Consider the following 22,137-nt stretch of genomic DNA (forward strand, 5'->3'; position numbering starts at 1 on the left):
AATAAAATTTTGGCGCCGCCATTGTTTCCGAAAAAAATGTTTTAAACCGACAGTAGCCGATTTTCAACGAGTGTCCTATAGTTTTATAATGCACGAAGCGTATGTACCGAAATCACGTTACAGCTTCAAATCACAAAATTTTCTCCGAAACATTTAGGTTTTCCGAAACTACTTAGCAATCAAACAGCTAGCTATGGAAGCCTTGCCATTAACACGATAACGTTTTTTCGTATTGATATCATCGTAAAACCGTATAGATCGAGAAGGCATATAGAAAAATATCCTATAAGATAATGCTTCGCTTAGGTATCTATACTCGTACGAAGAGGAAAAGCAGTATATTTACCGGGTGCAGGATGTGGAACAGGAAAAAAAAGCTAGACTTGCAGCTTCGTTTGGCGGTGCAGTTATTTCGTCACCTACTGTTTCGCCGTGGTTTACCGCATTCTAGGTTAATCGTCGCTGTCATATTTTCATTAGACGTGGCGTTTTTTTGCCACCCCCATAGACAATTAGCACCTATCGGTGAAAAATGTACCCTTTATATCCGTAGCCAGGTAGAAATCTCTTCAAGAAAAAGCTATGCCTTATTGACTCGTCAGCGGATAAATCTAAATACATACCTTTGCCTTAATCATGAGTTACTTCAATAGGCTGTAAAATAACTGTGACCGGCGCAGGGATCGCACGTACGATTTTCGCGTTACCAGCACGATGCTCTTACGTACCCAGCTAGTAGACCTTCCAAAAACCACTAAACAACCATTTTTAATTTCGGTTGTGAGCGTAATTGTGCCACGCGATATTTTCATAAGGCAATTTCTTTCTTGACTGCAGAAATTGCATAGAAGCGATATCGCGTTAAACGAGTCACATATGGTTTTAGTACGTTCACGTAGAAACAGCTACGCTAATGTAACACAGATCCCGTCTACTTCTAATCGATGACTTCGTTCATTAAAATTTAGATAGTACCTCCGACCCGGATATGTACTACATAGCATTAAAAATATAGCATTTGCAATATAATAAAAACCCATGAAAAATCTCTAGTGTATTTCCATAGATCAGAGGGCGTAAGTTTTAATGAAGCGTTTATTTGGGCTTCTGCTTAAATGGCTAATGGTTAAAGAGCAACGCCTTGTGTTAATAGAGTGTTGCCAATCTTGTCTACGGTAGTTCCGCAAAACTATTATCTTTATCTCATTTTGCTCCTCTTTGCACGTATAAAAGGTTAAATTTGAATGCGAAAAAATTTCGAGTACAGTAAATAATCGGCCTCAGTTGTCTGCCTCGGGTGAGATTCACCCGTGGCCACCTGCGTATATAGTCTTTGTCTTCACAACGACCTTCCATCCGGCTTTATAACTATCGATAGACAATATAATAGTTTATAGTGCCGTACATTTTAATATATCAATCCTTTAGCAGGTTGGATACGTTCGTAACTACGTAGTGGTATCTTTTTCTGAACCCATCTTCACTCACCTACACGACTAGGCACATGAAAAGCTTAATTGTCGGTATAAACAACCAAAATCTGCTGCTTTTGTGTAATTTACCTTTATCGATTTAGAAATATTTCAACTTATCTCTTCTGCAATTATTTCCTATACAAAACGTTACCTTTACAACTGAAGTTTTATCATAGAATGAAACACCATTTCAATGCCATACAGGCCATCGAATATTTGGTAATGTCGACGCGTTCTCTAGATGTCTTATCAATTTTCCGAAGTCCACAACCTTTTAATATAACGAATTAAGAGGCAAAGATTGAAATTGTTACTTTACGCATATAACCTAGTTGTCTTCCTTTATTTTTTTCTACGCCTCTCTGCGAATGTCACTATCTCCGCTTACGAGCCTCAAGCTGTGTGTTTTTGCGCATGTAGTTATGTACAAATCCATTTGACCGAAATAATCCTATCTCGTAATAACGTTTTTGATTGCGCAATGGATCACCAGTTGCCGGCGGCCCCAGCAGCCAATCGTTTTTTACGCACTATGTTATTCATGGTTCGAAGAGGGACTGCGCGCTGGTTCACTCTCGAACTCCTGCGGCAATCGCCATCGTTTGCCCCGTTGGTCAGTAGTGCAGGCAGTGACTTTAGTACATTGGGGCAACAGACGGTTACGTAGTTTTCTGTCGCCGGACGTATTTTTTGGCCTCCTTTCTGTTTTTGCGGTCGCAATTAAAGTTATAGCCAGAGCAGTAAACGAGGGCGGATGGTGGGCAGATGAGGGAGGAACAGACCCTTTTTGCCCCTCGTTCTCGCCATCGACACTCTGTTTCTCCTGTGGTGACGATTCACACTGCTTTTGTTTGTTTGCAATAACTTTCAGTTTCGCTTTCAATAAGATTTTCTTACCCTCGCCACATTTTGTTGCGCGCCAGGTTAAATAGATCACTGGCAGCGGCCGGAGCTCGAAGACGCCGTAATTCAAATCAATTCACCGCTACTAAAATTTATCACCATTGCTATCGCTACCGGTAAGCAACCGCCGCCCAGGACAACAGCCAAGTGACCTTATCCAGGTACTCGCTGGCGACGAGGTAACACAATAGGAATGAATCTACTATAATTGATTATAGATCAATCAAGCTAAATTGTTATCGATGTGCAGTGAAACCACTGTGCGCCCACGTGACGAGCGGCGGATCGCTACCTCTTCAATATTAGAGTTCAAAAAAATGAAGCTTTTGTTGTTTCGGAACTATTATTACTGGGCATGTTCCTTCATACGTCATTTACGTGAAATTATATTTATTACTAATAATTAAGTTGTGATTGTTTTTAGTGTTTTCCGTTAATATTTTTCACATCTCTTATGTTTTAGCCAATATGAGGTGGTTTACACCATCCCTCACTTTCGCTCTATTTTTGGAATTAGTGTGTTTACCGTCACAAATGGATACTTTTGGACTGACGAAAGGTTTTAGAATACTCTCGCCTCTGACATTAATCGGAGGAGCCGCTGGAGCTGGGAGTCTGGCTGGGGCTTTCTTAGCGTCCCGCCATAAACATAAATCTCACCGTTGTAACCATCACGTCAAACACATACACTACCATCCGTAAGTGAAACGTCAATTATTATAAACTGTTACTGCATCTGATCATGGCGCGTCATACTATCATCGATTTTCCAGCTAGTAAACGCTATTTCTGCATTTTATAATATCTGAACGCGCGTTACAGAAACCAGTCTATTAGCAACTAAAGAAGTACGATTCATTTGAGCCAGTATACTAAATGAGACCTATCTAATATTCTCAAACAATTATCACATATGTGAAGAAAGATGAGTAGGTATCTACTCATGTGCGAACACCCTATCATCTCTTTAATATCCCAATCTCAAACCCTGTTTACTCCTCTCTATGCAAGTTTGATAAAGTATATAAAACAACATACATATGTACTGTTCGTTCGTTCACTCCTCACTTATAGGGTCCATCGCATCAAGTACTTCCATTATGTACCGTAAGTATACGCTACTGCAATAGTTATTCACGTTTAAGTTTAATAGAAATTATTGTACGCAGTTAAGCTAACCGCTACTTTCAAATCGGCATTTACAAAGTCCGCCTGTCGATTATACCCTTTTCGCTCGCTTTATTCCACGTCTATTTCATTAGAAAACACCTAACTATATGGCCTATTGTGATGACCCAGAGGCTTGCAGCTGCAACGTTTAGGCGCCGTTCATTGGTGCATATTACTTTTTGGTTTGTTCTCTTTTTTGACCTATTTAGAATTCATCACGCATGGAATGACGATGGTTGGCATGGGAACGTTGGCGGATCGACTGACAAATGGTACAGTCGATGGTACCACGGATACAAGCTAGACAGCGGCTATGGATGGTGGTAACATGAACGTGATATGCTGACTGGCGACTGATCTAGCAGCATCCCCCATACGCCGCTTAGAAGGTGCGCCAATACGTTGTTTTTCGGGGGTAAATGAGTGGTGTGAGAAGCTAAGTGAACATGGCCGAGTGAAGTGAAAAGTAGGTCATCCATTAGATTGTTAAGTTTGTGTCGAACATGTAAAATTGCCAAGTGGAATAAATTCGATCAGCTTGATCGACCTCGTTTGATGTCAACAACAATAGAGAAAATTATTAGGCTAGAAGATATCGTGCCGGTCACTAGACGTAAATTGATTGCAGCTATGTGATCGTAAGGGTCAATATACTCAATACAAAACAAGCTTTTAACTACCTGGGTGGATAAATTGCCGATGGCACGGCAGTCTGCCGTCAACCGCACAGCGTCTGCGCAGACTAAAAGAAAAGGAGCAGTACTGCGGAGAAGAATTATATTCAAAACTGTCGAATCTTCTACACAACATAGTTTAGTAAACAGGTTTTTGTATTGGTTGGTGCCGGAAGTGACTAAACTTTGAAGGAAAAATGTAAATACGATACTGATAGTGTGTTTGTGTGTGCCTAGGAAAAATCTGCATAAATGATTAGAAAAAAATGAAAAACAATACTTGGTAAACACGTCAATACGTAAACTCGCTGTGAATAAAGCGTTTTTAATTATATTGAAACTATTTTCTTTTGATAGTAAAAAGTATATTGGACTCTCTTTGTTAACTGGCGTGAATCCGATAGAACAGAGGCTTACCTAAGATCATTCCGATGCTGTATTTAAAATAAAAGGTTGTTTCAAGGGTAATCATCCGCGTAAGTTAATTGTATTTTTTGTTCTGTAAATATCATACATTATTCAGATCCTTTTACCAACGACGCATAAATACAAAACAATTTGCGTCCATAAAGTAACATCATTCTCAGGCAAATGGGTTTAATTTTTACGTATGCTTAGGTCCAGTCGAAGTGAGAAACAGTTCCAAAAAGTAAATCTGATAGGAAGCCAATATAAGCTTAAACTCGCAAATGATTTGTAAAAGGTAGCTGTTGCGGAAACACGCGTTTCAAATCTAAAAAATTTTGTGGCCCACGCAGGGATCGAACCTGCGACCTTCGCGTTATTAGCACGACGCTCTAACCGACTGAGCTAGTAGGCCACGCGGTGTACTACCCGTGTACCCTTTAAGTCTGTGAATATTTTAAAGGAAAACGTCATCTACCATGTTACCTTACTATCAGTATCTTAATGAGTTTCAAATCGTTAAGGATGTTTACATTAAAAAAAAACTCGTCACGTTAATGTCTTAGCATAGCTTGATACGTTACTTGGTTTACATAACTAAATAAAAAGCATGTAGACAATGTAAGAGCCCTGTACTAAGTGCAAGTGGAAATTTCATATCTGAATTCCTCCGATAACCTCCGATAACATCGCTATTATCAATAGCAGATATAGTTAATAGGAGAAAAAAATATCAATATATGTAAATGTTTGATATATGTAACCTTAATTTCAACGCTTTCAAATGACACGATCTTCAGGTTTCTAAGACACAACGAGCAATACGTTCACCGGTTTTGTCATGGAATCTCTGTGCTTCATAAATCACGTATATTACTAATGTACAAACTGTTACAAGTTACATAATGTTAAAAGGAGAAACAAATCAAGAAGCAAGTTGAGCAATGCGTTTTTCCTACGTTAAATACTGCAGACACTAGTTACCTCTAGAATGTGGTACTATAACGTAAGTATTACATTGTGTAATATTAGATATGAATCACGCCATGTGCTGTTCGAAGGTCGAGGTGCGATATGCACCTGTTGCCTGTCAAATTTTACATAAATAAATGTTTTTAACCCAATTCCTAACACAACCTTTAAATACAGAAACTTCAATATTTTTGTTAATTTTTTATCAAGTGAATAACGATGAGGGATAGAATGAAAAACGTTGATTAAATATAAATATATATAAAAATAAATATGTATATATTATAAAATTCAGTTCAATGCAAACAGATAAATTTGAGGCTACTCCGAGATTTCAACTCGGATCGCTGGATTCAAAGTCCAGAGTTCTAACCATTACACCAATAAACCACGTTTAAGTACGCCAACAATCGAAATCTGGATCTACTGTCCCATGAGTATGATATATGGCTATTAGCCATAAAGCCATCGTTCAATTGACGCTATAATGGTTAACACTCTGGACTTCGGGTCCAGCAACTCTAGTTAAATTTTGGTGTAAACCTTAAAAGATCCTTCCATACTTTGCGTACCGTATATACACATATACCGCCGTACACAAGTACTGTAACGTTTTACTTTGAGATCCTATTATTTTAATAGGCTATGGTCTACGTAAGGCCAGATTTCAACTGTCGTGGTGGTTCCATGGTGTAACGGTTAGCACTCTGGACTTTGAATCCAGCGATCCGAGTTCGAATCTCGGTGGAACCTTGAAAGGACCGACTGAAGCGGTTGTTTCAATAAACATACATCGTAGCGTGTTTTTACTTGGTAATGTTTTTCTTTGTGATCCTAAGGATTTTAATTTTAGGGACCCGTAATGCTGTAGGTTCGAATCCTGACATAGACGCAATTTGTTTCGTGCTGGGAGCCACCCGTCTGCTGGAATCATTAACGGCGATGCCGCACATAGAACTCGAAATATAGAGAGACCATTACGTATGAGTGGTTATAACACATGGCCATCACACATGAGGTCAGTGTTCAATATATATATATATATAAACAAAGCTATATATCTAATAACTATAAATCAAAACCGTGGTTCCATGGTGTAACGGTTAGCACTCTGGACTCTGAATCCAGCAATCCGAGTTCGAATCTCGGTGGAACCTTCGTAAGCGCTACTGTACTTTCCGTACAGTATACATTCACCGTAGCAGGTAAATAGGGTGGTATTTTACTTTTAGACCCTGAGATTTTAATCTTAGGGTTGTGGTCTAGGTTCGAATTCGGGTGTTGAGCCAACATCTGATGCAATGTTTAACGGCAATACAGGACGTAAGACCCGAAACATAGAGTGACCACACTGTGCGAATGGCTATAATACATGGCCAGTAAACACGAAGCCAATGTTCAATTGGCGGTATAATAAAACAGTGGTTCCATGGTGTAACGGTTAGCACTCTGGACTCTGAATCCAGCGATCTGAGTTCGAATCTCGGTGGAACCTTGCAAGACATTTCCATAGTGTACGTACAATATACGTGTATTGTAATAAGTGTCGTAATGTTTTATTTTTAGACCCTTTTAATCTTAGGGACATGTTGTGGTCTAAATTGGAATCCGGCTGTTGGAAGCCACCGTCCGATGCGACTTCTAACGGTAATGCCGGACGTAAGACCGAAAACATAGAGAGACCACACCCGCTTTTATAGCGCTCCAACCATTAGAGTAGTCCACATTAAAAGTAAACATTTATTGGCATTACTAATTGTTTCGCTGCCTCGCGTATGGATTTAAGACTAAAAGGGTTTCTATTTGTTCTTACGAACAAAACTGTTCCACAGTGTGACGAACAATCAAATGCTTCGTACCCAAATAAATTCTACTTAAATATTTCTTAGGTTTTGTACGCCTACAAGATGCCTTCATGACAGATCCATAGAGAGTGAATGATGCCATGGTAGGATAGTGCGCATGTATCTACGAATATAAATTTGAATTCAGTCAAACCGACGACCTATATAAGACGTGTAAGAATATGAATAGGGCGATTTATAAGTTATTTAACTTCAAATCATGTATCCTTTACTAGCCTGAACATGGTCCGAGTGGCTAATACGCATCCCTTGAAGTGGCTTGTCATGACAACCATAGACACGCAGTAAGTAAAGGGTAAAGTTACGACTTATCCTTATTATGTCGTTTCATGGGTCTGTCACAAAAAAGCCAGTTGAGTTTATAAAGACCAACACATCCCATAGCCTACAACTGAAAGAAAGAATTATTTGTTGCGACTAGGGACTAAAGCGGTGGTCGCAGTTTTGCCGTGGGTTGCACAAATACCTCATGGTCTGGGTTCGAGGTGGTTCAGTGTACAGAAAATGAAGGCTAAAAATCAGTCGCAAACTGAAAAAAGCTTCGTATTTTATTTTATTAACACACAATGCGATGCGTATAATGATGTTATTGAGTAAGTTTCAAATGTGTCATGTAAGCTATTTTTAAGTTCCATCTCATAAAAATCATTTAGCTCACACAACGATCGAATCCACGATAATGCCGAAATAACTAACTGAGATTTCGCTCTACTTCGGTTCTCCGTGTCAATTTCTGCAGCTCAATGTTTTTACTGTAAAACATTTATGACCAAGTTAACGAAGCAGTAGATATGGAACAGCCAAAAGAGTGCTATGCTATCTCATTAAGCATAAGTAATGGTGGGACTTTTACGTTTAGACCTAACTCCAAAAGCTCATTCATGCACATACGCCTCATTGAGTAAAACAGACACTTAGAATGATGCATCCTTGAAACTTTAGGTAATCGCTGCAAAAAATAAACGATCCGTGAAGAACCGCGTTTAATATTTTTGATTTAATCTTTTTTTTAAATCGAGTACATTGAATATCTAAGCAGTCATGTGAGAAACGATCTTTTTATAACCTTGAAAATTTTAACTGCTCGTTAAATATAGAACGAACGCTTTTTAACGTAAATGCATGCAATGTCAGGCAGTTGTCGCCTTGGAAACAGCGGTTCCATTGATAACTTTAAACTTAATCAAATAATAAAGAATACGTAAAACTTAGCGCAACTTCCCAACGTATTACTGAAGCAACGCAATCCGAAAGGCATAACTACAGTATTTCTACTTAATGCCATATAATTATTGTGTAATTCCGCCATTAAATCAAATAGAGAAGTCCCGAGGGCGAACGATAAAACACACGTTAATTAGTAACGCATCTTCATCATAAATAGACATTTTATTTAATTATAATACATAAGGAAATAAAAGCAGAATTTCTTAAAAGGATACGGATTTTGCTTGCATCGTTATAAGACACGCCTAACTTCCAGACAACAGTGAAGCCTTTCAATTTTGACGTAATAAGGAGTCAATTATAGGATGTAATGCTTACAACTTCATTTCATACCTAAAAAACATTTAGTCCATTTGCTACTTAGTTCTTAAACAAGAGTCTTCAATAAGTATGACTAATCCCTTTACTGTAACGGCATCTCTACCGCTAGATACCAAGTATTCTCTGCTCTTTGTCATCACAATAGGCTTTTTCTTGTGATAGCAAAGTAATGGTTGTTGTTGCAAGGGCAAAAAGTATGGACAACATTCAGTTGTTGTAAATGGTATTAAAAAAAAAAGCTGTCTTCGCACCCAGCGTAGCTTAAGTTATACGATATATATATTATGATGACATCAAATTTATGTATGCAAAACTACAGGTATAAGTACGCCCCAATATTACAAGTGATAAAAATTAACGCATAACTGTAAATGTTGCATTTTTCTCCAGTGGTTTCAACAACTTGAAAAAACAACAGCAAATTTCGATATCTCGATCACAATCGGCCTTTCGATGATCTATTAGCCCAATTTATGATATGATAGTAGCAATGCGTACTCCTATGCAAGTTATCCATGCATATATATATATATATTAGTTAATGCCCGTAGCCTGACCTACGTCAACTCTTTCCCACGACACAACGTTGCTTTTCGGTTGAAAGAGAAACAATAGCAACCGAGTGCATCAAAAATCTTTTTCATTGGTCAAGGTTGCGGGGGTTGTGTACGAAATACATAGTTTTAATCGCGAACTAAAATCGTTGCGATTAAGGCATTACAGGGGGGTGGTTGATCGGGCAAGTTGTCTCGTTTCTCCGGCGTGTATTTCATATTGTTGGTTAATTTACGTAGTTTTTGCATTTGTACTGAATGATTATACTACATACAGGATTTCGTCCATTCTATTTTGAACGGTGGAATAATCTATTCAACGACGTTTATAAGTAAACCTTAGAAAAGGTGATAGCAACAGCCGTCATACACGATCTCGTTCTCTAGGTCAAGGGATCGTATATTATTTAAGGCGCTTACATGTGGTAAAGTAATCTCTTGATTTCGTGATATATTTGAAGATCTGTTTGCGTGGTGTATATCTGCCGTAGCGACTCGTATGCCAGCGACTGCGATAGGGATCAAGTCTTATCGAGTAAGACCGACGCTATCGTTTTCATCGGTGATGTAGTAAGATGTGACGTGTCAAAATAAAGCATAAAGTGGAACCAGCCTGCCAATATGTTGTTAGCATTTGTTCGTTTCCATCTAGACTGGAAGCTACAATGCGGTAATGATAATATCGTCTATCGTTACGAAATCGTTCTGCAAACTCTTCGTCTGTTATTTCTCTAACTTTCCCTCTATGATGATATCTATTCAACTTACTGACCGTCGCTAACCAGAGTCGATGAGGACGAGGGCCACGAATCGCGAGCGACTCAGCCACTGATTAGGATAATGTCAATGGCGCAAATCTGCTTTGTGACATGGACCACAGGTGCTTCATCATAAAGGGCCCCAAGAGCAGCAACATAACTCATAGTATATGCTTCACGATCGACCATGTTTTATGCGATTACAACATATCCAGAAGTGACTAGGCCACCAGGAATTGTTGGACCATAGGGCTATGTATTCACTATGATCTCAATTCTATTGGTATTGCCACTATAAATTCGCCCCCTGATACTTCGCCAGTACATGCGACGCTAGATTCATATAACATTAATTAACTGAAAAATGAAAATCGCTAGTGGCGGCATTTTTTGTGGAAGCAGTGGCAGAAGCACAGCAATAGCGATAGTTGGTCATCGTGGCTCCATGCTATCCCCTATAGATGCCAAAGCCCGCGCTGCAGCCAACGTCATCGAAGTTTCTGCCGTAAACGCAAAAAACAATAGCAGCAGAAGTAGCAGCCATACGTATATGGATGGTGAACGGTCCATAGCTTCTTGTCGTACACTAGGCTTACGTACCCATTGTGCGTAACAGGGGCAGCTGTTTGAAGGCTGCAGGCCGGATGGCATTCGTGAACTTCGAAACCATAAACGTCCAGGCCCATGCAGAAATTAATGTCAGGAAGCCAATGATAAACCGTAACGGCGGTGACAATGAACGATTATAACTCCACCCCCATGCTACGTATTACTTATAGTAGCGTCAATGGTAATATTCCTCACTATTGAAATCAAGATTTTTAATCAGTAAAGGAAATATGCCTAACTGCTACTCTTTCTGTGACCACCGCCGCGATAAACGTCCGCACGGACGGCATCGGGGTAAAATGGGTTATTAATAAATAGATATCGAGTGCTCAGATTTATAGCTTTTAGAAATAATTTTGTTAATGATAATCCAGATCTACAGATATTAACTTTAAAGGGGTAGTCTATCTTTCCTCCACCATTTTATCACGCTTTTACTTCGCTTTTCTATCAGACAGATCCATTGCCTTTTCCGCGCATGCCAAAGCCTAAGCAAAGGGCTCATTTGCTCTAGTAGTCTTTGCCTTTCCCAGAGATTTGCCCGAGGCCCTTAAATACATGGACTAGAGCTAATATAAAGATATGTGAATACGGTCAGGTGCCGCGGACGAGGTTAGTAATTGTGAGTGGATGAAGCGCGCGGCACATTGCAATCGAAAAGGTAGCGAGAGGAGAGCGACGATCCTATCCACGTTTCTTCACGGGCCTTTTTAATTATGGCACTCTGTACAAAACTGACCCTGTCACGACTTTGTCTATGGTTAGATTTATGTAGTTGCTTGTGTAGATACGCTAAGGAGATAACTTCTCCGAATGGCGACATTTATATATTTTGACGTGCGCGTGTACGCATTTAATTATTAATTGTAATAGCCATTTTGCCTAGCGGAATTTCTTTTGTTATTTTTTCATTATGAAGAACTGTCCTATGGCTAGCATATTATTGCTATATGTCTCAACGACCACCCCGCAGAAAACGGAAGCTATTCTTTTTACCAAAGGCCTAAAAATGCTCGGACCATTGGCGCTGGTAGCCGGGGGCAGAGCGACCGCTGAAAGCATAGCTGGAACCCTTCTTGCCGGGCACCACAGACATCCTCGGCCGCATCATCGTCGCCACCGCCACCATGTTAACAGCCATCGTCGTGCACCGTAAATACTAAAAATACGTGCACGTTCGTATTTTCTCATCATAATGTTCCTCATATCTCTTAAATTACTCTTTTCAGAGTCTACCAAGTTCGGTATGTCTACTGTAAACCGTAAGTGTGAAGACGACTAAAGTTACTCATCTAGATGCCGTTAGACCGCATTATAGACAGTTGACATTTCGTCTATGCACAAACCGGCATTATAATTTCAAAATATCTTATCTTAGTCCAACCATATAATGGACATATGTAGACGCTATAGAATGGACATCTACCATGAACGTATTGTTCGCGACGGCCCATCAGGGTAAGCGATAACAAAAGCTTTCAGTATTGGTTAACCTTGATTTCATTCCTAACAATTATTTGCAAATCATCTTCGCTCCTAGTATTTCCGCACTGATTTAAAAGGGTTCGTGCTAATTTCAGCGAACAGCACGTGGCGCTGCACGAAGCCTAGAACAACGGACGGGATCACGGATGGCATGACTCTGATCACGGGGATCGACACCGTAGATAAGAGTGGCACCCGTGCCAATCTAAAGCTACAGATTTGAAGAGGCATTCACTTTGATTCAGCGAGTAAAATTATTACTTAATAAAATAACAACCTGATAAAGAAGATATTAGCAGCACACTAGTCCGTGAAAGGCATTTGCTGTCTGACATATATCGGCTCGCGTGTAAATATACGAAAAAAATATAAACATATAAATAAACGATTGTCAAAATAAGTTAATTTTGTTTATTCGAGATATGTACATACATCTATATGGGGCATAGGGGAAACTTGCTGGATTAGTTTCGCACAATGCGCTCTTCAGGGTCTCTGTACACATCCTACATATAGAGATCTTACATTGTGGGCTATTGTGCATATCAAACAAAGCCTATTTCTACTAGAATCAATATACTGTTACTAAAGAATATAATGAACAGATCAAGCTAATTGGGATAAAGTTAGTAAAAATTTCAGTTTAACATTTAAACGTCTAGGGTGGAATAATATTTCTAATAAGATTTATTTTGCATCTTTAACTACCGTTGGAGCTTTTCTAATTTTTTTCAGTGTTTTTAGGCCTTGTAAACAAGAAACAATATGCATGACTATGAACAATTAACACGTTTGTATATGCTGAATTGCTGCGATCGGTTTTCCAATAAGGAATGGATTAATATGCCTCGTTACGTATATTCAAAATGCTTGATCAGAGTTTATGGGATTTAGGCAATTTTTAGTTAATATGATAACGACTTAGGCTCGATTACATCTCGCCGAGACGGGACGACCATCCTGTTTGGTCTATACGTGAAAACCATTAAATTAATTTGGAAAAACGGTGAGTAGGCTTACAGTCAATTAGTAAGTCACAATTAAAATAATTCTAACATACATAAACATTATATGCTTTTATACAAAGCAACCATAAGCACAAAAAAACGGCTAATATAAGGTCATTGTCATGGCCTTCACGAGACGAAACAGTACCGGTAGCCGACATCGTATAGAACGACTGATCTCGGAAAAGCCACTGATCTGATTACTTGATCGAATTGTGTGTAGGTTAGTGAAAAGGAAGCTTCCTACTGCGGAATAAGAGTATTAGACACCTTGGTATCAATACTACATTAGAGTTTAGCACTACTGGAGGTATTGATTTGACCTTAAGGAATACTGCTCTACAATTAAACACGTCTCACAGAGCTATCTCGTACACGTTGCAGTAAAACAATGTATTTTTGTTTAAACGATATTTCAATATGGGAACAATATGCACAACTAAAGAGTCATATATGATCTAATCATTATGTCATATAATAACTGGGTCATATAACGTTGAATATCCAGTTCTGTCCCGTCCTGTCCTGTCCTGCACTATGCAAGGCCACTCCACCTACTGGGATTTTCATCCGTTGATCAAATGTTATATCTAAATCTTTCTGGACAGTGATTTCTTTAAAACCCTGTTTATTTAAATAGTGTTGGAATAGGGATCACTTTCACGGTTAACAGGAACAGTGTTTGAGACCATTTCTATGAGGCACAGACACGTGAGCAAGTTGTGAAAACGTATTAGAGGCTCATACGTATTGCTTACCATCCGTAATCCGTAGTGGTGCTTAGTATCACTTGCATTATACTCGACCTGTGTCAGATTTTCGAAGCGTTCACGAGGTCTTAACGTCCGATTTTCAAGATAATTTTGGCCTTCCATCGAAGTAAATACACGTAAACCCATACCAATTATTCGGTTTAGACATGATTGCGGGAGCTGAATGCTGGATATTGCTGAGTTACGTAGCAAAACTAAGTTATTTAGTGCGTGCGCTTTCTTTAGTACGATCCAGTCTACTTTTATGGAAAGCAGAAAAACGGCCATTAAAAGAGCCCTCCTGACTAGAACGGTTAGCTTATGCGTATGTGATTTAAAAAAAAAAAGCATCCGTTAAAGCGAATGAAAGTAGTTTATTTGCGCAAAGAATCACAGGGCCATTTTGGAAAAACAAACGGCATCAAAAAGCAATCCAGTACTGTAGTTAAACAACCTGAGGTCAGGGTTAGACTCTACAACGAGCTAACTTAACCGGTAGCTTTAAAACCCACCTATCAGTTCTGACGGGCACGCTAACCATGTTAAGCTTTTCTTCTTGATCCGTAATTGTTTTCCTGTTAGCGCGAACCGACTGCCAGAATGGTTATGAGCAATCAATCTGTGACCGATAGTAATGTTAAATATACAAATGTTAACAAACCGAAACTGAGTTTCAAGGCCAAGATCAACTTTGACTACTTCGAGACAAACCTTCTAAACTCTATTAGGATTCATTCGAATGCCCCTTCGAGGGCAACAATCAAATCTTTCGCTTGCATTATATTGAAATATTTAGGGGGCAAAGCACTCTTAATAAACGTATCAATGATTGCTGCCACGAGAGTCGCTGGAGCGACGATTGAGTATCTGACCTGTGGTTGAAGAGGCACCTGAAAAAGCACGTCACTCATAGGAAACTGAATGATACACAGATGAGAAATAGGTAAAGAGGAGAATTCACTCGGCTTCTGTATTTAACGATAGACAATTTTAGGTATCTAGAGGAAATCCATTTTGATTCCGCCCTACTTCGTGCCCAAGTCTTAAGGCCTGTTGGACATAAAAAAGTTTAAACAGGAACGAAAAATCTTCACAATGACTCGATTCAGGTTAGCTGGATCTAGCAATGAAAAAAACGAGAAGCCATAATACAAATCGAAAACCAACCACTAAATGAGTGAGCTTAATCTAAATGGATTAGACATCCGCTAGGTAGATATATTCATTTGTGTCCGGATAGGAAATTGAGCCCAGAGCGTATATATCTATAGGCAGCCTTTGTGATTAAATTTTGAATACAATATAAGAATAGAAGTTCCTTACCAAGTGATACAATTGAATAGTCTTCAGCGTTGTTAATATTCATGGCAGCTAAGCTTACGCAACGTTAAAGACTACTATGAAACAATAACGAGGGCTTCAATTCTGTCTGTATGTTCGAGCATTCTGGGAAGAATACGTGTCTACTGCTTGCGAATCTTGATCTGGGTAGCACCTTCTCAGAATCATGAAAGAAGTGCTCGAGATCACTTTGGTACATTTCGAGTCAGTTTAGCTTATTATAGTGTTGGCAAATTGTGGGTCACGAAATTGCTCTGAACAATATCAATTGGACTAACATATTGAATTTTTTAGCATTGTTCTTAGCAGACATTTTAGTATACCTTGTACCCCGCCGAAAAAAACCTATGTCCCTATTAAGTCTTCTCAAGAACGTTCTCACCCAGTAGATGTCCGCCCATTTTCCTTAGATTCCTGCTGGATAATCACAAAACAAAAGTTCAATTGAGCGAATGAATCTACACATAATCCATAAGCCAAACGTTATTCCTTTACTCTACGTAAACTATTTGGATTATTTACTCATATCGAGAGGTAAAGCTATTGAGTTTTCACAGACAGCAGTAGTCTGTTTGGCGTTCTCGGTCAGGCTGCTACGTCAGCCAGCTCTTCTATGGTGAGTCCCTTCAGTCCGAGAAATAGTCTCACTGATCGACTGGCATGCATTAGAAGAAGTAGATAAATGAAACGCTAATTCAAATATGGGAAATCAATTAAAAAATGTATAAGGTACTCTTTTCAGCTGGCTGATTGTTTATGGATACTTTGATATATTGAAGGGGGCAGTTTCCTGACTCGATCTTCATTACGTCACGCTGAATGTCTAAAGTTTAAGCTAAAGTGTAAGATAATCATCTAACTGCCCACATAATTATTCAGAGTTATTTTCAATGAAGAAAGGACAGTCAGGTTCACTTGGAGTGATAAGTAGTAAATTGTTCTATACTAGTAGATAAAAAAAAAGCTGCTTCGTTTGCTTGAAATATTGCGTTGAAGAAGCCTTCCAATTATATTGCATTGGCAGCATTCTGAATTAAACATTACGGTGCACCATTTCGAAGCTGGCGCCGTTTGGCCAGTCAACGAATCAAAGACCCTGAAGCGTTAGATTAAACCAATTCATTAGTTTCACGTGGGCCATAAGTATGTTGAAGTTTGACCAAGTAGGCGATCAGCTTAACTTAGTGACCCTGTTCATTTGCGAGACAAATTTCGAAATGCGTCACTGGCCAGCCCAACCTTGCAACGCACCATTCTTAGGTCCTCGCTAGAAATCTATATGCTTTTTATTAATACCGGCGGCAGCGAATCGCTGCTGTCCACCGTTATTTTTTAAGGCTGTACAATCGCTGAAGAGATTATATTCATTTGACCGAGGTAAACAAATATGGCGTTTTTGAAAATGCAAACGCCAAATGCTAATGTCTGTGCCCTTAGAGGCAGACCGGCTTCCGGTACAGCTTTCCACGCCTCATCAATACGTTCAAAGGTCTTGGATTTAAACCTTCCTGTGTAGAGTTTTCAGAACAACGACCCACATTGCTTTCAGTCGTAGAGTCTTCAGCAAACACCGGCTCTCTATTTCGCCTGCCGTAATGGAACTCATTTTCGTGAACTTGAATTTGCTCAGTTTTTATGGACTGCTGCGACGCGCCCACACTAACTCGAGTAACAATACTCCTCGAAATAGAGCCTGACCAAAACCGATTTTTAGGGCAAGGTACACTCCGCCGTCAAAGTTGAATGATCCATAATAACTTCGATTCACAGGTCTGTGAAGTCGGCTAACTGTAATCTCAACATTTAGTTGTATAGAAGTGATCCGTAGATTCTGCATTTAAGCGGCTGTGAAAGGCAAGTATGGTGACTAAGGCCGATTGTTTACGCAGGACTTGATTTGTTCAGAACCTCACTGGCTAACTAGTTCGGTGGGATGATAGGCATTTTTGGCTTGGCCAAGTCATTACCGTATCAAATCAGCCACGAGTTGGGATACGAAAGCTTGCGAATGGACAAATGTTAATGCACACGAGCATCCAATGGAGCATTTCTGCACTGGAAACCGCTACCAAAAATCTAAATCTTCACTTCGCGCATAGATCTCATAAGTCTGGCAAGTAAATATGCTATTTCCCCTTTCATCTATCTACCATTTCCCACTAGCATTTCGCGTCAAAGCGACACTTGCTAAGGCGGCTTGCGTCTTTGCAGGGGTTCCGAAAAAAGGATTCGTAGATGGTAATTAAGCAGAGCAGCGTGAAACTGTTTTGTCTGTTATGGAAAAGGATGATTTCAGATTTCTTGGAAAAACTTCCACCAAGATTAGTCTTGCCAGAAAATAGCTCTGCAGTGAGGAATGGTCGCGTGAAAGCTTCTAAAGAAATATTTAATAAAAGCCTAAAATCGGATGCTGAGCAAGTAAATATATACGTGTACTTCTTCAGGAATATACTACTTTCAATTTAAGATCGTTATACGAGATTTAATTAAGAAGCCCTTGCCGGCGCAACGAACGTAAACACGACAAAGTAAAAATGAAGGTTAGAAGCCATTGAAGTTCAAATTCACGAGATAGGTAGTGAATAATGCGCGGTAAAAAAAATATGATTTATAACATATAGACTAAGTCACTCAATAATGCAAAATTTTGTTTGTCACCTGTAAAGGAGTGGATGCAACCCATAACCTTTTAACATAACTATTTGATATAGAAACTATAGTTAGAATTAGTAAGACTCAGCATCTCTAACAATTTTGACATTTCGAAACGTTTTTGTTATTACGTACGTATTTTCACATCAATACCATGATCAGAGTCTGGGTCTCTACAGAGAAAAAGAAACGTTACACCGACCTGTTCGTGACTAATGGACAACTTGCACGCTCTAGGAAATTACTCTGAGCCAGGTCCACTATTTAGAGCGCACAAGAGACACAAGGTTCACTTCGCAGCTAAATCTGTAACGATGCTGTTGCTGTAACACGCAAGTTATCTGAACATGTTCGCTTTTCCTTAGTAGCTGTATAACAATCATTGTCTAGGCTCTGTCCATAAGGCCTAAGTAGGCCAAAAGGACGAGATAATGCCGGCCCTGGGAACCGGCTCGCGTCAGCGTAGTGCGTTTACTGCGATAAATTTACGCCAGCGCCTCTGTTCTTTCTACAGCGTCTTTTTACTGTTGATATCGGTGTGTTAGGCTACTCTTGGAAGGAATTTCTTGTACGCCCTACATTAAATATCTCTCTGTGTCGTCATAAATCTATCCGATGGTGACAACCTATCCAGGAGGCAGGGGGTATGCGGGTGTACCGTTTGCATGTCGTAGCACCAAGATGTATCGAGAAGACGGCGTCGATGGTGTACCTATAAGAAGCAACAAAGGTTAAAAAGAGGATACCTTATTAGTGGTTCCTTTCTGGTAAGAGGAAAAGTTTATATGAATTTGTATTTCCGCATGGAACACATGATTCATATATGCAACCATATGTGTAGCATGTAAAAAGACAACGACTACAGGCGACCCTGTACGCTTCACTTTGAAATCAAATAACACTTCCATAAATAGCGAAAGGGGGCTCGACCTCAACTTAGCACTGCAAATTTTACACAGTTTGTTTAATTAGTGCGATGTTTCACAGAGTGAGAAATTAGAGTTAGGCTCAGTTCGTTCGCAGATTCATAGGATCCATAGACTCATAACACATTATGGTAAATGCATCGTATATGGGAATGTGCAAAATGCCTTAGTGATACGTGTCAATATAAAAATTAGTAGGTTTTTTTACTGTGCGACCAATTTCCACACGATGACAGATCAGTTGTGAATAATATTTACATCCGTTTCTATGGTAACCGGAAAAAAAAAGTTCAATTGATAATAATTTTTTCACAATATATATATATGGTAAAGTAAGGAAAAACACTATAGTAATAATGCGTAATATACCTATTTGGCTGTCACCGCAATACATTCAAGTAAGACTGATGATTTATGAAAATAAACAGGGAAACGGTTCTCATGCTTGGAATAGATGATATGCGCATATGTTTTCAAACATGAACATATTTAGACAGCTACGCACTTATAATAGATAAAACTTCGTATGAATATATTAGCACTAGAAATATTTCCTATTTAAAGTAATTGTTGTTGTTAGGCACTTGAATAGGACCTAAAAAAATGGGACATGAAAAATATTTACGCAGAAACTAAGGCTAACTTTGATATTACCGCTTCTCTGTTCAATATAATCTCATGGAACAGTCTCGATGCCGTACCATTACCTATTTAATACATCGTCATCATCGAATTGGATTGCCAACGTTTTAGTTCTGTGTAATCACTTGGCAATTTTGCGCGTCGCCCAAGGTAACCAGTTTCCCTTATAGTTTTGGAAATTCTGCTTGGACGTAGTTGGCCAGTGGACAGCTAGTAAGCTGCATTTCCTCATCCTGTTCTCCGCTCCCTTCGGCCAATCGGCTCCGATCGACGCTTTTATCGTTTGGCCAGTTAACGATGGCCAATACAAAGGCAGCAGAGAAGCAAAACGAATGGTCGTTTGTGGATAGCTAGCGAACAGGCCATTATTATCTGTTACAAGACATCTATTGCTTTTGAATCGCGCACTTTCATCTATATCAGCCACTGTTTACCGTGCTTCACGCATTCAAGTTTAGCATTTGGCAGGGGCTTAATGGCGTACGGCCATAGAGATACGCATATAACGAGGTATATACTCCAAGAATAGGATATTTCCTCTTCAATGATTAGGAGAATGTATAACAGCCCGTTTCGTTTGTAACCTATACAGCTCAGGAAGAATGCATCTGTTAGTGCTTACAATCTTATCTGTAAATGCTTAGTGTTAACAACTGTGAAACAGCCATAACCCTTCATAAAAACCAAAACACAATTAGAGGTCACGCCCACATGTAGCCCCCAACACCTCTATGGTATTTACTCGTTAGAAATTCACAAATATGCATACTTTTTTGCAGACACATTAATGTAAATAGTTTGTTACGGTAGTAAAATAGCACATTATCCATATCAGTTCGAAGCTGTTCGGGCACAGTCTGTGTGGATCGTTGTTCAGTACGGGCTTCCCAGGTATGGCCAATGCTGGAGACGCAGCCGTAAAAGGCTCCTCTTCAATCAAGTACCTCTTGGCTGAAATGTAGAATATCGATTATTTTATCTCCTACATGAGATATTGATAGTTCCTGAGTTACTACTTTTTCTAAGTTTTACTATTTTGCCATCTGCAACGTTAATACAACCTCTTGCAAACATGAACCAACCTCTATATGTGGCAAGTAAAGGGTGCCCTTTGCTTCGTTATCCTTATAGTTTTTAGGAGAAGCCGACAACTATTATTATAGTAAATACTACTTCTCGTAACGCAAGCGACTATAAGTAGAGGGCCTATTTTCAAATTGAGCCATTCGAAAAGCATGTCCGAAGTACGCTTCACCTTATACGCCATTCCGCGTTCCGCGAGACGTGCTTGATACTGCCAAGTACAGTAAGGAGATGGTCCTGATTTCTGTCAATGGAACACGACGTTCACAGCGAGTAAAACTGAGTCGCTGCTGAGGCAGCAGGTCGAGAATAAGAAAGAAGGATAGAGAAGTAAAAGGCTCTCAGACGCCACGCCGGAAGTTCAAACGAGCTACATCCGGCGCCGTTCAAGAGAACAACGTTACCACAGAACGCCTAGATCCTTGGCTGTGGTTGACCAAGCCAGACTCGAAACCGAAACCGCCTTTTACCGTATTACCACGGCGATCATCCATACTCTCGCCTCTTAGCTGTGTGTTCGTCAGAGTAGCGAAGCTAGTCAAGCTTTAGCCAGTCAGTGGCCAGTGCTGATGATGAAAATCACGCCACACTTCTACGGCGTACGCTGTGCCCAGACTGCTCACTGATCATGCAGCGAACTCTCGTTTCGGCTCTAACGAACATGCAGGAATCACTTCTTCCTATACGGCGATGGCACATTGAAGTGATAGCCACCCGTCCGTACGTCTGTGGCTGAGGGGTGCTCAACGCGTTCTGAGCTTGCGCATGCTATACTGCTTCGGAGCTATTTCGAGGTTATCGGCTGGCAAAGCTTCAGCAAGGCGTGTGAGACTGTTAGGTTTAAAGGGGTCAGGAGTGGGTGTAGTAATGTAATTGATTTCCAATATTGTAATATTGTTGTCTAAGGCCAATAACTACCAATCGCCGTGACTAGTATGGCTCGTAGGGTGGCAATAGCATGACCGCCGTAAGAGTGGCTGTCGTTGCCTTCTTGGGTCCCGGCCACTGATCCCCAAATGATGATAGCCCAGAACCACCTCCTCCCGTTTCATTCTATTGATATGGAATTTGTCGAGCGGACGCCGGCCGCAGGCAGGCAATTAGACGCTGACGAGGAGCCGAACTCGTGCTCGATAACGGCAAGACTTTTTCTTCATCTGTTCACCAGAAATCTCCGCTGGTTTAAATCGATCCTGTTGATTTTTCGTCGTCAGTATTCCATAAATACTTTTTAAAGTATCAAAAATACGCTAGAATTCAGGTAAGTCATTCCATAATAATGTAACATAATTTGGCTGAGGATATTGAACTCGGTT

At 39.8% G+C, this 22,137-nt stretch overlaps 1 protein-coding gene, 1 long non-coding RNA gene and 4 other non-coding genes across 7 annotated transcripts in view; 4 read left to right on the plus strand and 2 right to left on the minus strand.

The window, feature by feature from the left end:
• The window catches only part of LOC147757319 (uncharacterized), a 62,739-nt gene extending 43,728 nt beyond the window's left edge, over positions 1–19,011 (minus strand). The window contains exon 1 of the long non-coding RNA XR_015321487.1: positions 18,373–19,011. This is a non-coding gene — a long non-coding RNA (uncharacterized LOC147757319). The remainder of the gene's footprint in view (positions 1–18,372) is intronic.
• Positions 1,791–12,798, plus strand: LOC111245162 (uncharacterized). 2 transcript variants are annotated; one of them, XM_086980569.1, is made up of 5 exons: positions 1,791–2,557; positions 2,842–3,076; positions 3,453–3,485; positions 3,758–6,617; positions 11,853–12,798. In XM_086980569.1, the coding sequence occupies exons 2-4, from the start codon at positions 2,847–2,849 to the stop codon at positions 3,873–3,875; spliced, it is 381 nt and encodes a 126-aa protein (XP_086836695.1). In that variant the 5' UTR covers positions 1,791–2,557; positions 2,842–2,846; the 3' UTR covers positions 3,876–6,617; positions 11,853–12,798. The 2 variants fall into 2 exon arrangements, with proteins under 2 accessions (XP_086836695.1, XP_086836696.1); XM_086980570.1 differs by having other exon boundaries at positions 1,792–2,539.
• On the minus strand, positions 4,969–5,042 carry TRNAI-AAU (transfer RNA isoleucine (anticodon AAU)). Its single transcript has one exon. It is a non-coding gene; the product is annotated as a tRNA-Ile (tRNA).
• On the plus strand, positions 6,281–6,352 carry TRNAQ-UUG (transfer RNA glutamine (anticodon UUG)). The gene has a single exon. It is a non-coding gene; the product is annotated as a tRNA-Gln (tRNA).
• Positions 6,685–6,756, plus strand: TRNAQ-CUG (transfer RNA glutamine (anticodon CUG)). The gene has a single exon. It is a non-coding gene; the product is annotated as a tRNA-Gln (tRNA).
• Positions 7,023–7,094, plus strand: TRNAQ-CUG (transfer RNA glutamine (anticodon CUG)). The gene has a single exon. It is a non-coding gene; the product is annotated as a tRNA-Gln (tRNA).
• Positions 19,012–22,137: the final 3,126 nt, after the last annotated feature.

The sequence above is a fragment of the Varroa destructor genome, unplaced genomic scaffold (genome assembly GCF_002443255.2).
Source record: "Varroa destructor unplaced genomic scaffold, Vdes_3.0 BEIS01000002.1, whole genome shotgun sequence".
In the NCBI taxonomy this organism is placed as follows: domain Eukaryota; kingdom Metazoa; phylum Arthropoda; class Arachnida; order Mesostigmata; family Varroidae; genus Varroa; species Varroa destructor.